Source organism: Carassius carassius, chromosome 1 (assembly GCF_963082965.1).
Source record: "Carassius carassius chromosome 1, fCarCar2.1, whole genome shotgun sequence".
Classification (NCBI taxonomy): Eukaryota; Metazoa; Chordata; class Actinopteri; order Cypriniformes; family Cyprinidae; genus Carassius; species Carassius carassius.
Genome location: NC_081755.1, coordinates 48,445,397 through 48,461,592, shown reverse-complemented (window position 1 = coordinate 48,461,592; position 16,196 = coordinate 48,445,397). Strand labels below are relative to the sequence as shown.

Here is a 16,196-nt window from a genome sequence, read left to right as displayed (position 1 = left end):
AATCAAAAAGTACTCAAAAGTAATTAGTTACATTACTTTAATAAAGTAATTGAAAAAGTTACACTACTATTACATTTTAAACAGGGTAACTTGTAATCTGTAACCTATTACATTTCCAAAGTAACCTTCCCAACACTGTATATATATATATATATATATATATATATATATATTGTCACTGTAAACACTCGTCACTTTTGAGAGTGAATCTCCTGGAATTACATTCAAGAACGTGTGTTAACATTTCAAGTTAGATCATTTTACATGTTCACAAACATACTGCAAAACATCTGTATTTTTTTATGTTTCTCCGACTCATTAGTTAACAAAAACTCTGTTTTTCAGATGTAGGCGCGTGCCTGTGAATCTAATGATTCCGTGCGTGCGCGTGCGCGTGCACCTGCGCGTCCTCGTCTCTCTGCGCGCTTAGCGGAGGTCTGTTTATTCATCAACGCACTACATCTTTAGAATTATTCGGGGTTTAAGGTAAGTTTAAATGTTTAAAACGTCCAAGAAAAATAGAAACTGGCTTGTGTGGACAAATTATCAGACGGTTTAGAGTAGAGACATGTGAAAGTTTCGTTATTTTATTCGGTTATTGTAAACAAACTGAAGGTTTGACGCTAAACTGAAGACTGAGGGAACGGTTAAAAAGAAACTGACACGTTATTCTGACATGCTTCATTCATACGTGTTTGTGAAGTGTCTTAAAGTGTTTGTGAGGAGAAAATTTATTCTGTAGTTTCATAAAGATTAACCATGTTTCCCCACAGAATTCTCATTATTATAATATCTCTGTATATTTATACAATTTTATATTATTTAATTTGATGTTGTTCTTAATCATTTTGAAAATTAAATCACCATATAGGTAAAAGAAATACTACCATATGCATACCTACCATATCCACACATACATGTATATGTGTGTATGCATATATATAAAGATTACATGGTATACTTCAGTCTGGTGTTTGACTCTCTCTTTCTCAGGACACATGTCACGGTGTGAAAGGACAATCCTGACTGATGGGCGGCTAAATGGATTGAGACGGTCCGTCGAGAGAAAGAATAAGAGGAGAGAGAGATAGAGGACGAATAATCCAGCTAATCCAGGCCAATCCCAGCCGTTCAGACTCCTCTGGAGCCACACACAAAACACGGCGGATCACAATCTGATGTGCTTAAGACGGGCTGTTTGGAAGAATTTCTGCATCATGTAAATCCGAAGAAGTCACTAAGTTAACAGTGGGATTCAGTGATTCTTTTAAAACGATGGTGACATGCAGATATTTTTTGAAGACATTTTGCGTATGAAACATATTATTTCTACTAGAAGAGAGCGTGCAGGCTTTATGTAATATATATATAAGTCCTATAAGACTTCTTTAACAGGTTATTTTGAAACTCACAAACCAGAGGAGCTCATATGTGTATATTACAGACGTTTGAACATTTAAAAACGAATGTGCACTTGTAGTCAGTATTTATTAGTAGATTTGACGGCATTCATATCTTTCGCCTGAGAGTTTGTCATAACGACACTCTTTTTAAAACAGTGACATTTTTGCAGGATATTATAATTTTGAATTATAAACTAAAGTTTGAATCTGATCAGATCACAGAAGCTTATCAGAAATTAGTTAAAAGTGCGGTTCTGTTTAATTAATGCCTTTATATTTACATTCAGAAACATCTCTCCACTATTTTTGGTATTTTCCACAACATCTATTCAAGTGGATTCCAGTTGATTTTTGTTATTCCCATTGTTAATATAGACATGGTATTCCACCATCTCTCTGGATTTGTTTTCAGGATTCTTTGACATTTATTTGGCATTTATTGTGTTTTATTTAGCTGGGTATTTAATTTTTTACGCTTTTTTGACACCTCAATTTTTCCATCAGTTACTTTTTTTGTTATCTTTTTAATGATTATTTGACCTTAATTTACTATTTATTGTTGCATTTACATCTGGCATCTGTTTATATTTGAGGAGCACATCATCAACTTGATATTTAGGGACAAACCTTTTGGATTTGGTTTAAGGATCATCTAAGTGATATTTCTCGTCATGAGTCTGGAAAAGCTACCAGCGATCAGAGGCCTGGGATCCACGTCTCACGGCAAACATCGGTTTAAGAGTGACCTGTCGGTGGACATGATCAGTTCACCACTCGGTGACGTCCACCACACGATGCACGTAGGCCGCGGTGGGGATGTGTTCGGTGACACTTCGTTTCTGAGCAACTACGGCGGATCAAGTAACAGCGATGGCCTATGGTTCCCGGATTCACTCTCTGGCTCCAAACCGACACGTTTTTTGTCGAGAACGTTACAGCACATACGAAAGACTCCGCTGCCCCGGTTCAGAGGAGGGTCACATGACTTCTCGTCCCCTCCGCCGCCCATCGTTAAAAACGCCATCTCTCTGCCTCAACTCAACATGAGGAACGATGGCCTGATGAGGGCGCTGATGCCCTCCTCCACCAGCTCAACGGACGAGCTGCTCTGCTCCTACGGTACAAACACAGACACCATCTACTACATCTATTATATTTAGGGCTGTCACTAACAATTATTTTAATAATCGAGTACTCAATCGATTGTCCTGACCGTTTACAGAGTAATCGTAAAAAATACATAATGTATTAATTAAATGCAATAGAACTAACACACATTATGCATTATATCAAAGGCCTGCAGAGTGCGCCAACGGCTTGACGATTGTTTTTACACTCAGCATGATGTAGTCCCTTAATATTGACTAAACAATATTTAATTTCCACTTAATCTTTAATATTTGGCAATTTCCTTATGACATAATTGCTACAGCCACTCTAATTTCTTGAATCAAAGACATCAAAATGAGTAAACTCAGAGTGAGGGTTTGAGCTTTTATTTTGAAATTGCTAATTAATTGTTAAGCCGTTTTTGTATGCATACGCTAGTGATGGCGCTCATTGCATTCCCAGATGAACGTTATAAATCCAAACCATAGACAGTAAAAGAAATGGACACAGCAACCCCATTGGAACTCAATTGAGACAATTGAAGACCATTTTTAGCTATTTTAGCACTTCCGTTTCTGACGCGCAGACTCAAACTAAGCTTGATGACGTCAGCAACCTGTCTGACAGATGTAAATCTTCTAGTGGCTGTGCGTGCAAACTGCCATCGTTAATCTTGCAGAGACAGCAAGCTTGAGCGGGGAGTTCTTTGGCGTGAGTGAGCAGGAGTAAGTATTCTGATTAATTATTTTGTATAGTATTTTAAAATGTAACGCCAGTACGCCATATTAAGTTAATTGCCTGCGAGCTTCTCCTCCTGTCTGTAAGGTAATTTCTCTACTGTGCGACAGAGAGTCGACTGGTTATGACCAGTGTTGGGAACGTTACTTTAAAAAAGTAATTAGTTATAGTTACTCACTACTTGTTCCAAAAAGTAACTGAGTTAGTAACTGAATTACTCTATAATAAAAGTAAATCGTTACCAGGGAAAGTAACTATTTGCGTTACTGTAAAAAAAAAAAAAAAAAAAAAAGTTGCTATATGTCAAAGAATTTGTTTTTTTTTTGCAGTTTTCACAAGTCAGTTGAAATAAGTTAAACAGACAGGTGTTTGTACATAACTTTCGAGATTTATTGCAAGTCAACAGACAGCAAGAGTTTTATCCTGCACTCTTTGTAAGAAAAGTGTTTTTGGCCACTAGCTTTGTAGATGCGTGTGTCACACATTACATGCACGTTCTTGCCTTTGACTACAATGAATTTGAAGTAGTGCTTATGTCTCGACCTTGAAAATGCCAACTTTTCATTGGATTGCTCCTGACTCGCCATTTCTCCTGCTGCTGCGAATCTCTGTGTAGCTGTTGCGTGTGTGTGACTGTGTGTGTTTGGCGCCGCTGGTACGTGTGTGTAAAAACACTGGCTCTGATTGGCTACCATGAAACACATGACTCTGCCTTAGCCAATCATAATCGCTTATCTCGTTATTAACCCACCTGCTCACTCGCTGTGTGAGCCAGGGGTGCGCGTTCGGATTGCATATTAAATCAATGCATAGTAACGCACCGCATTTAATGGTCAGTAACGTTAACGGCGTTGTAACGACGGGAAAAGTAATTAGTTAGAATTCCCCGTTACTGAAAAAATAATGCCGTTACCTAACGCCGTTCTTTTAAACGCCATTATTCCAAACACTGGTTATGACGCAATCGTTAGCCTATTTTTACAAAAACTGTTTCTACGGGGCCATAATGTAACATAGAAGGTAATGGAGCCCTTTATACATTGTCGTGTATCTTTAGAAATAAATAATGGACAAATGGAGTCTTTATACGCCTCAGATGTAAAGTTATTCGCTGTCAAAGTGATGCCAAAATGAATGGGAGTCAATGGGATGCTAACGCAAGTGAAGTTCTGCTACGAGATGGCGGCACGCGGCTGACTTCAACTTCCGGTCGACTTCCTTCCCGCCTGATCCAAACTCACAGCAATATGCAGAGATGGAGTTTGAGACACTTTACACATGTAGTGTGTAGTTATTTCTGTAGATATTCTTATAAATGGGATTATTGGTATTTTATTCGTTTTTATAATAGTTATCGTTATACTTATTGTTATGGCTGTTATTATAATTTTGTTATTATCACTTGTTGTCTTTCTAGTTATTGTTATAGCTATTGTTATATTTTTTGGTTAAGTAATCACTAATTATCTTTATAATTATTGCTATAGTTATATGCATAAAGCTATTATAGTTTTCATTATAGTTATTGTATAAACATTAAAGTTAAATGTATAATTATTGTCATCACCATAGATATCTTTATAGTTATTGTTATAATTATCATTATAGTTATCTGTATAATTCTCTTCTTAGTTATCACTATCACACACACATAGAAATATAAACTATGTAGATATAGAAGTATAGACTATAAAACTGTTGTTGATCTGCTTATGTAATCTTAAGTTGAGCTATTTTTAACTTTACACAGTATTTAAAAAAACTTCTCACTTGAAAATGAGACGCTGAGAAAGCAGTGATACAGTGATCTGGAATGACCAAAGACACACACAGACTGAATGACCTTTGATCAGTTTGAGCACAAACACCTGCACAAACACACACACACACACCTGCAGAAGACTCACACGGTTGAGTATATGAGGGAGGCTCAGAAGAAAAGAGCTGCGATGTTTTCAGTGGTATGTGTGTTTAATGACTCTGGAATTCTGGAATTTCCCTTATTCTGAGAAACCCCAAACCAACTCTGAAAGACTGACATAAAGACTAAATATAACCCGCACACACTGCACATAAGTCTCATCCTGCCACCTATTGGACAGTGAGCACAATACAGGAGTCAATCTAAATGTCCTGTAAGTACAGCAGATACATGTGAAAAAGTGTCAGATTATGTGACTTTGATGGCCAGTTCGGGTTTTGCTCATGTAGTTCCTGTAATTAAAACAGACACATGCAGACATTCATTACATTTATGCATTTGGCCGGCACTCTTATCTATAGTGACTTCAGAAACACATTATTTTTCCTCTCTTCTCCTGCAGGTCTTCATTCTGGTTTCCTCACACTGCCTCGTTTATCCCGACTTGACCAAAGCTTTGCAGAAACGTCTGAATTGCTCAGTGAAGACAGTCGACGGAGTTCTTTACCGGAGAACAGCGAGGTCTTGATGACGCGATCTGATTCGCTCTCGTCCTTCACGGTGGACCTTGGCCCCTCCCTCATGAGCGAGGTTCTGGAGTTGATTGACAGCTCCTGCTGTCTCATTAAAAGCCATCAAGATCCGGAGATTGAGGAAGAAGAACAGCAGAGCTCTGTCTTTGAGACAGATCATACATTTCAGACAAGAGATGCTTCAGTCAGGCGTCCAATTGGACCAGACGTCACTACCGAGCCCAGGAGTTTCAAGCAGGCTGCTAGCATGCTAGCACGTAACTTTGGAGGAGGAAGACCTGAAGAGACACACCAGGACAACGTACAGCTTCACTGAGACAGAGGAAGAAATTAAAGTATGAACAGCAGAGCAAATAGTGTTGTGTGTTCCAGGTTTATTATCAAGTGTTAATAAGAGTGATTGCCTGAGGGAAGAAACTGTTCCTGTGCCTGGCCATTCTGGTGCTCAGAGCTCTGTAGCGTCAACCAGACGAGATGGTCCCCACTCACAGGGGCTTAATTAATTTCTGCAGGTTTTAATGGTGCTTTTTTAAACCCGCAATCAAACTCTTTCATTCATCTGCTAGTTGTTGATTCTCCACAGTGCTGGGGGATGGAGTCTCGTAGTTGATCTCTTTCAGACCTTTCCACACTGAAGCTGTGTCACTGGAAGACAACTGGATCTTTTCAGAATAATTTTTCTTTGCCACTCTGATAAGGGCAGTTATGAAATTTAAAAGACAGTTTATGGAAGTTTTGGAAATAAGAATCCAGGACCTGAAAGAGACCTGCTATGCACACTAAAGTCATCTGAAGTCTTTCTTTATAAATGAACATCATTCAGATGAGCAAACATTCAGCTGTAAATTTCTTTGTTTGTCGATTAAACTTGGAATCAAATGAATCTGTCTTGTACATATTTTCACAAGCACATTTATATTTTTATGTTGTTTATATGTGCATATGCATTTACAAAACCAAAAGACAATGACCGGGATTTGTAGCTTAATTAAACCTTTAATTAAATCTTAATTAAACACAGATCTACAGTAGATCTCTCTGCTAAAGCCAGCCAGATGTTCATATTATCTGTATTATTTTTTGTATTATAACATTAATATTTTTATACAAAAAATAACAGATACATTTAACAGAATAATTTGTCCAGTTTCATGCTTGGAGCTGGCAGAAATATGTATTTCTGAGTGAACGTAATTTAAACTTAATTAAATGTTCATGTATGTATTGAATATACGTGAGATTTCTATCTGTAGTAAAAAAAATGTATATAACTATTAACTGTTAAAATAAAATAAAAAATATTTTCAGGAACATGATTTTGTATTTTACTTAAAGAATAAAAGAGCATGTTAAAAAACCTAATTGGAGAATGTAAAAAAATAAAATGATTAAAAAAACAAATACTAAGACGTCATATTTGGCGCTCTTGGCGTGATCGTTAAATGATTCAAATCAATCAGCATTTACTTCCTATAAACTTTAATCTCCTTCCTGGTTTTAGTACCTATAAGATTTCCGTTCTCAAACAGTTTACAGTGTTGTTTTGTGTTAAAAATGTAAGGCCAGAATCATCATCAAAAAGAGCTAAGATCGAGCCCATATTAAAAAAAAACATCTTAAGGCTTAAAGTTGCTCCTAACTTAGGAGAAAATCTTAAATATAATGGGCATGTCAGTCCTAAATGTAGGACTCTTAAATTTTTGTTCTTAGAGTATTTGTATCTGTGAAACATTAGGAGTCTAGTGAAGAGGACTACGTCACTAAGACCAAGCCAAAACTATCCTAAAAGGGCTGTTGCCGGCAATCTGCCTCAGAATATAAACATTTTAGAAACATTTGAAAATAATGAGCTTTTGAAAAGGTGTTACCCTTGTTTTATATGTTTTCCCAACTCCAAATTTTCCTTTGGTTATGTTCTTTTTTTATTAACCTGCTGGGCAAGAAGTAACAGCTGTGCTTGTGTCCAGTTTGGTTTTCTTTTACGTTTGCATGCCTTACGTATATCAGCCATGATTATTCTATGTGTGTGTGTGTGTGTGTGTGTGTATGTGTGTCATCGTCCTCCATTGTCTCTCAGATCATCACTCCACCAAGACATCAAGACAGTATCCGCACCCATTACTCACTTTGCACCTCTTCACCTTCAGTTTGACTCACCATTGTTCACCGTTATACCTCTGTGTCGAATAAACATCATTCCCTGTCATTCTCTGTCGCCGGTCCCTATGTACTGTAACAATGTGTAGGATGCTGCCAATTAGCTGAACATATACTTTTAATTAGTGACAGTTAGCCTGCATTGTGGGTTTTGTTTAATAAATTCCATAGTGTCGTACAATACAGAATTTGGACATTTTATTTGCTCCAAGTTTAATTGAATATATTTTGAGTGAATAACAACACTGCTGAAAATAAACCAAACCAAATATCAACATTACATTTATGATTAGGTTTTCTGATAAGCGGGGGTACTTCAGAACAGAGTTCTCTGTTCTTGAATCACGTTATGCTGACATCATTAGGTTTTTAGCAACTCTCCTCCTTGACAGGAAACGGGTCCAGACAGTTTGAGCATTGTTGACCCTTATAGCTTTAAGACCACAGATGGGAGAAAGGAGACTATTCTAATTCCATCAGCTGATTGTGCAGTGTATTTGTGTGTTTGTTCCCTGAAGTCCTACATCACCCTATGCCCAATGACATGTTGTAACAATGTGCAAATTGCCAAACAAAAGCTAAATAAATTTTTATTTAATTTAATTATTATTCAGCTTATATTACTATGTTGTTTTTGGATCTTTCACAGAATAAAACATGTATTTAACAATTACTGAAGTTTGTGTGAACAGAACTAAAGCACCCGGATGCATAAATACCTGTTCTGCTAGTTCAGTGTAAATAAGTGTGTAAACATGGTGTAGGCTGTTATATTGCAGATGTAGTAAGGTTTACTTCAATATAGTGATTTATACACAGTGCCGGCCCGAAGGGTTGTGGGGCCCTAGGCGAGATAAAAAAAAAAATTGAGCCCACTGGTGTAAAAACAGTGAGAAGAGAGCACATAAAATACAATTTCAATATTTAAGTGTATACATTTTTATTACCTGTAACAAACTCAACATGTAGTACATGTGTAAAAATATTTAGTCAGATTTAAATTTGGAAAGAGGAGGAGACCTTTTTTTAGCATGAATTAGTGGGATGGATAATTAATTGATTATTTAATGAACCATGCTGAATGTGGCCTAATTTTCTCTCACATTTCTCTTTTTTGAATTTGAGTACCTGTTTTGACATTTGAGTATAAAGTGTTTTAGTTCTACAATATATGGGGTAAAAACGTGTGAGTGCTGCCTTCTTCAGGTTGAACGGTGGCTACTGCAGTTGATTTTTCCTATTGGATGTTGCGGTGGCAAGTGACGTAAGCGGTTTCCAACTCACCACGCCCCTTGGTATGAGCTACCACGCCCTTGGCAGTATAAAACCATCAAAATCACTGTAGTGAGTCGGGAGCTGGAATTGCGAGTATTGGTAATGACCAGGATAGACTAATATAGCATCTATTTAGCATAGTGCTCAATTGAGCAGACACAACTTTTTCTAATATTTTAGACATAAATGGAAGATTTGAAATAGGCCTATAATTTGCCAGTACACTAGGATCTAGTTTTGGTTTCTTAATAAGAGAAACCATACACCTAAACCAGTTTTACATGTGACTTGTCTTCTTTACAATTTTAGTGCACTTTGTTTACAGTGTACTAAGATTACACTACAGATGAAGGGAAATCATTGTACACTTTAATAAATTATACTTTGTATTACAAATAAACGTACTTACTAAAAGTACACTAAATTACCACTATACATTTTTGTATTTTAACATATTTTATGAGAGTACTCTGATATGCCACTAGAAATACACTTATTTTAGTGTGTACTGTATAAAGTGTACAGAAGTCACACTTCCAATGAAGTGAGAACATAGTACACTTTAAAAAAGTATACTAACAATTAATTTTCAAAAAATATACTTCCCATAAGTACACTGAATAGCCACTCTAAGTATGTCAAATTTAATATACTTAAAAAAAAAATCTTCAATACAATTTAAAATACATTAACAACAAAGTACACTTTCAAAAAGTACATTTAAAAAATAATTTGATTACTTATAATTTAGTAGACTTACTGTTTGGACTATTAAGTTGAACTTAACTACATCTTTTTTGAAGTATACTTTTAAAAAGTACAAATCAAATACTCTTTAAATAAAGTACAACAAGTAGAAGCATACTTGTTTTATAATTCATGTACTTCATTCATATTTCAAATACACTAAAGTATACTACTTTTTTACCTGGGAATGCTGCTTCTCATAGACAACAATCTAAAAATTACCCAGAGGTGAATTGTAACCTCTCATCAGAGCATAAAACAAACATGTATGCAACATTAGTAACACAGTTATCTCTTTTCTTTATCACTTCTTAAAGGCAGGGTAGGTAAAAAAATGTATAAAAAACTTTTTTTCCAAATTTGTTTAAACTTTATTTATATATCAATACATAATTAAAATGTAAGTACTCTGAAAAAGAAAGTATAAAAATCGAGTGTCTGTAGACCTCTCACGACTGTTTTAAAGACAGCTCATTATTTCCATTCACTCCACCCCCTCCCTTCTGGGCTCCTTCCAAAGCCTCTACTACTGCTCGCTAAGTAATGTTATGTTAGCTATATTACGCAGCTACGTGTGCTAATGACACATGCTTCATGAAAAAAATATGTATGATCAAAATACAAAAAGAAAGATTTACCTGTCCAGCAGAAATAAAGCCATCAAGGAGTCACTTTTCAGCCCCTTGAGTTCCCTCAGTTCTCGCCATCGCTGGAAAGCCACGCCGATATTAACTCGCGTTTTATTTCTTTGTTTATCCAAAGACTTTTTGTTCATTGCCTTTTCTTGTACTGTTACTGTCTTCCTTTTTTGCCTGGTTTGCCTTCAATAACTGCATAGGCTGGTACTGTGAATTTTGCTTGCTGTTTCTCTGCCATTGTTTTGGTATTCCTAGGATCCGTGCCTGTTGAATTCCTCAAATCAAACGTGCGCGCGCAAGTGGGCAGGTCATGTGTGGCAAAAGGGTGGTTTCCATGATTGCGAGAGAGTGACAGTCGCCTAAGCCAATCCTATGTTTCGTCCCGAAATGGAAATAATGAGCTGTGTTTAATACAGATTAAACGGTCTAGAGTCACTCGATTTTTATACTCTTTTTATCAGAGTACTTACATTTTAATTATGCATTGATATATATAGAAAGTTTAAACAAATTTGGAAGAAAGTTGTTTATACATGTATTACCTACCCTGCCTTTAAAGGTATTTTTTTTTGTATAATCAATACATATATTGAAACAACCTGAAATGAATGTGAATGCATGTAAATGCCCACAGGGTGATGAACAGTGAGACAGACCTGAAAGACGTTCAGATGAGCTGAAGCACTGCATACAGACACTTACAACATCAGTGGAAGACACAATGGCCGACAGAGAAGGCAGATGTGAGTTAAACTTTCATGATCAGTCCTCTTAATGTGATCTTGGCCATATTCAGTATCAGAATATAAACAGTCTAATTTTAAACAGCTAAAAACTGCTGGATGGTTATTAATGAGAGTGACAACTGTGTTTTATAACCAAATGATCAGGGGTATGGTAGCGGGGGAGATGGTAGATGTGAGCTTCAGGGGTCCACAGAATACTTTAATGTGCTTGCTCAATATTTTTGCATTTATTATTATTATTATTATCAATTTTTATCTAAAAAAACAAATCCTTCCTAATTAACCCCTTAATATTTGGAAAATGTGAACTTGCTGGTAATCTTTTATTGGCTTGTAAACCTATGACTAAATTGTTGCTATTGTTGGTATATTTTATTGAGAAAAATGTTAAATTATGTAGCTTCTTTAATCGCAATATGCATAATTTTGTTTTGAGTGAGGGATGCAACTCCTCCAACACACACTCTAAAAATATTAAGCTGGAAATAGATGTACTCTTTGTGGTTTATTGTTTTTGTAGTAACAGTAGTGTCCATGGAGGGTAAATGAAAAAATCCTAATTAATTGAAGTTTTTAGAAAATAATTGAAAATATAAAACAGACAGGGCGGTGCTTTCAAGAGCGGAGGTAGTCACCATGTTATTTTGTCATAAATTGCCAGATTACTCCATTAATTGATATATATATATATTTTTTTCAGGCTTATGAAATCATTGCCTGCTGAATCAGCTGTTTATTCTAACAATCTCTCTATGAGGCAGTTTATAAAGGCATCTGACCAGATCAAAAAATCTGCGATGAGCTCTAAACTTAGCTTTATTTGATCCTTATTGGTGCAAACCACTCTTAGAGATTAATTATTTCTTTTTTAACAGCATTAACATTGCATACGTTTATTGAGTGTGATTGGGTTTTGCATGGGTGTCCCCATAACTGAACCATGCACTATATGCTAAACAACAGCATTTATTGTAAACAAAATTATTATATTTCATTTGTTGCCTCTGTTTTTATTTAAACGTGCTTATGATATTTAGCAACCAATCAGAAATTAGTAATCATCTCATTCATAACAACTGACTGAAATGAATCATCACTCGTGCCAGCGAACAATCAGTGTTTAAACTGCAGAAAAACAACAACAAAGATATTTTTGGTGTTGACATATCTGACTGAACTAGAAACTTTCCCACGATGTCTATGAGAAGGGGGCATGCACTCAACAAATTAAAACTCAGTCAACTGCATGCTTAAGCTCATTCATCTCTGCATGCGTAAAGCTGTCAAAATTAGGGTGTTAATGCAAGCCATTTTTTTCCAGTTTAACAGTGTGAAAAATATTTAATGAGCAAATATTTAATATTCAATTTCTGTATATTCCCCACTTGCTGAAGGGCACTGGTAAACATGACATTTATTATAATGAGTGTGAATAATGTGAAGATTGATTTAAGTCCACTTAAACTAGAAGTTGATATTTTTTTAAGTCTAATAAATGTTCAAATTGATAGCTGTCAATTATACAGTAATGTTGAATGACTGTAGTCAATGTTTAAATATTAAACATTACCTTACAACAGATGGCGTATGTTAATCTTCATAAAGGCCTTTCCACACAACCTCTCCTCTCTCTCTCTCTCTCTCTCTCTTAAGATGTACCCTTGCCATGACACACTGAATAGTATATACAAAACTAACACACCAAACTCCTGTGAGATTTCCAGCTCTTTTAAAATTTTGAGCCAAAATCAGTAAATAATTATATAATAATTGGCTATTTAATTAGCTTTGTTGTAATGCTTTTCTCTCTGCAGCGAGTGAGAGGAAGACTATGGACAGACGCAATAGGAGTATGGATGGACGCCCCAAAAGTAAGTATTTGAATGACACACAACAGTTTATAGATTTAAACTGCATGTACTTCTTTTTCATATGTGTGTGTGTGTGTGTTTTGTTGTGTTTTGCAGTGGACCGTAGTCCAGATTTGGATTTCCCTTACAGTAAGTAAATTAATAGTGTGATATATTTTTATAGTTTTAATGAGCTGCGACTGACACCTAATGTTGATACATTTATATGTTAGTTTACTGAAAAATATGTTGAGATCTTTAATATTCAACGAAGACTTAAAGGGTTAGTTCACCCAAAAATGATTTCTGTCATGAATTACTCACCCTTATGTTGTTCTAAACCCATAAGACCTTTGTTCATCTTTGTTCTATATTTTTGTTAAATCTGAGAGCTCTCTGACCCTCCATAGAGAGCAATCCAACTGAAATGTTCCCAGACCCAGAAAGGTAGTAAGGACATCATTAAAATAGTCCATGTGACATCAGGTTCAACCGTAATTTTACAAAGCTACTAGAATACTGTTTGCAAAGATAACAAAAATTAAGACTTTATTCAAGAGTTCTTCCATGTCACCATCCTCAGCTATTATTGAGAGAACCACAAACGATGTATGTTCCAGCTGCTGAAGTAGAACACGCACACTAAACCTTGTTTAGTATTCTCACATCTTCGGAAAATTACAGTTGAACCACTGATGTCACATGGACTATTTTACTCTGTTACTATTTTACCTTACTATGTTTCTGGGTCTGGGAATATTTCAGCTGCATTGCTCAATTTGGAGGGTCAGATGGCTCTTGGTTTTCATAAAAAATATCTTAATTGGTGTTTCAAAGAAGAACAAAGGTCTCACAGGTTTGGAACAACATGAGGGTGAGTAATTAATATCAGAATTTTCATTATCCCTTTAATAATCAGTTACTAAATACTAATATTAAAATTATATTTAAAGCTGCAATCCGTAACTTTTTTTTTTTTGATAAGAAATTATCCAAAATAAAAGTACAGTACATAACCAGCCATTGTACAAAACTATCTCCTTACCTTAGCCAGATCCACAACGATAAGCGTGAATTTATCGAACACCTCTTCATTTTCCCCAAGGCTTCTTTCCAGATCTCATCAGTCACTTCATCATTCAGTTCAGTAGACCAGACTGCCTTAGGGTGCTTAGTCCATACAGATGTTGCAAAAGCATGAATAAAGCTAAATACCAAATATCTGGTTTCAGGATTAGAAAATAAGAGATCAACAATAATATGATTTTCAGGTTTATTTATAAACTGTGGAATATTTTTCTTTACATAATTTCTAATTTGCAAATAACAGAAAAAGTGAGGCTGTGGGAGTGTAAATTTACTTTTAAGCTGTGAAAAGGATGCAAATGTATCCTTTATATAGAGATCTCCTATACAGCATTAACCTTTTCTCCTCCATCCTGAAAAAGTACCATCAATCCGAGAAGGCTCAAACGAAAGATTACATCACATTGGTGTACTGATTGAGACTTTTGATAATTTATTAAATGTATTTATCTGAATTAAATTGAATTATGAATTCAAAATCTTCTAAGAATTTCTCAACACAAAATTACTGCTTCCTAATTTACTGATATATTTACACTCTGTAAAAAGCAATGCTGGGAGAGAGGACTCTGGCATTGACAATATGGTAATATTTAGTGACAACTGGAGATTCACCAGTAGTATACAGGGAACGCAATATATACACAGTCATAAAGTCATGCAGTGCTGATGTTGTTAATGTTTTGAGAACAAAGCATAACAATAATAATAATTTGCATTGTTTAATGTGATATGAGCGTGAGATGAAGTGATCGTTAGATTTAATCACCATTGGTAGCACAATGTATTGTAATGCTTTTTTTCTCTCAGTTCGTAAGAACAAAATTGACAGACATGTTATTTACTTGTTCAGATGACATTTTCTAGTGAAAATTCTTATTTGGGTCATACTTCCAAGACGCAGAATTTGTGATTCTGAAGTACAGTGCATATCCACACCGGTGCGGTGACTGACAGCCACACATACACCTCAAAGGGATCTAAAATATGATCGTGCAGAATAAGGTATTAATATGTGCTTTAAATACTAATAAACAGCCAGTATGCTAAAAGTATGCATGCTAATAACTACCTAGTTAATAGTGAGAATTTCCCCCTAAACTAAAATATATTGGAAAAACAATTAATTTAAACAAACAGCTATGTAACATAACATACTTTTTACAATATTAATTTCCTAAGCTGTTAAAGACATTCTTTCAAATTACAAATTTTCTTTGTGCTACCTTTAAGAAAATGAACCCAAAATCAAAGAAAGAATGAAGAATATAACAGCATCAGCGACTGAAGAAAAACATGGGGTGAGTAATTAAACCAGCTACTGCCTTTTTTCATAATTTATCAATGCAGTTTTCATGGTAAATGTGTTACTGGACTCAAATGCTTCAAAGATCTGAATATAAAGACAACATAAAACATGAACAAAATTGTGATAAATGTATATGAATGAAATTCTGCAATTTAGATAACCAAAAAAGAAGCAGGTTTTGTAATCATCTGAGAAGGCTAAGAAGGCTGTTAAATTATTTTACTACGATGCCAGAGTCTACAGGTGATGATTAGATTAGATTCAACTGTATTGTCATTATGGAGAGTACAAGTACACAGCTAATGAAATGCAGTTAGCATCTAACCAGAAGTTCAAGAATATAGTGTTTTATATACATAAAAGTGCAGAGTAAGTGAAGCTATGATATACAGAATGTACAGTGGAGTTGCTATATACAGTATTGAGCAGAGTATATACAGAATATAAATAGGAATGCTGTAACGAATTAAAACTTCCTAGTCATCGGGAAGAAGGAGGCGGGGACCGGCGGACAATCAAATAACATTTTAATTACAAAAATAAACACAAAACAGCGCACCAGCCCCTCACGGACGACTGGTGCGCTCAAATAAAAACCAAAACACAACTAAAAGCCCAGGCCTGGTCCTCTCTCGTCCTTCACTGTCGTCGCTCCAGTTTTATATCCTTCCATCTCCTACGTG

The 16,196-nt window shown here is 35.5% G+C and overlaps 1 protein-coding gene and 2 long non-coding RNA genes across 3 annotated transcripts; all 3 read left to right on the top strand.

Moving 5' to 3' along the window:
* Positions 1-406: 406 nt before the first annotated feature.
* On the top strand, positions 407-1,297 carry LOC132127615 (uncharacterized). Its single transcript, XR_009427557.1, has 2 exons — positions 407-486; positions 994-1,297. It is a non-coding gene; the product is annotated as an uncharacterized LOC132127615 (long non-coding RNA).
* Positions 1,298-1,968: 671 nt separating this feature from the next.
* LOC132127537 (cdc42 effector protein 1-like) lies at positions 1,969-6,180 on the top strand. The gene is made up of 2 exons (XM_059539482.1): positions 1,969-2,522; positions 5,576-6,180. The coding sequence occupies exons 1-2, from the start codon at positions 2,075-2,077 to the stop codon at positions 6,019-6,021; spliced, it is 894 nt and encodes a 297-aa protein (XP_059395465.1). The 5' UTR covers positions 1,969-2,074; the 3' UTR covers positions 6,022-6,180.
* A 4,973-nt stretch (positions 6,181-11,153) lies between these two features.
* Positions 11,154-15,624, top strand: LOC132127473 (uncharacterized). Its single transcript, XR_009427534.1, has 4 exons — positions 11,154-11,265; positions 13,083-13,139; positions 13,236-13,268; positions 15,438-15,624. It is a non-coding gene; the product is annotated as an uncharacterized LOC132127473 (long non-coding RNA).
* Positions 15,625-16,196: the final 572 nt, after the last annotated feature.

Coding starts and splice junctions, on each gene's coding strand:
- LOC132127537 (XM_059539482.1), top strand. CDS start 2,075: ATGAGTCTGGAAAAGCTACCAGCGATCAGAGGCCTGGGATCCACGTCT. Junction 2,523..5,575: donor CGAGCTGCTCTGCTCCTACG/GTACAAACACAG, acceptor CTTCTCCTGCAG/GTCTTCATTCTGGTTTCCTC.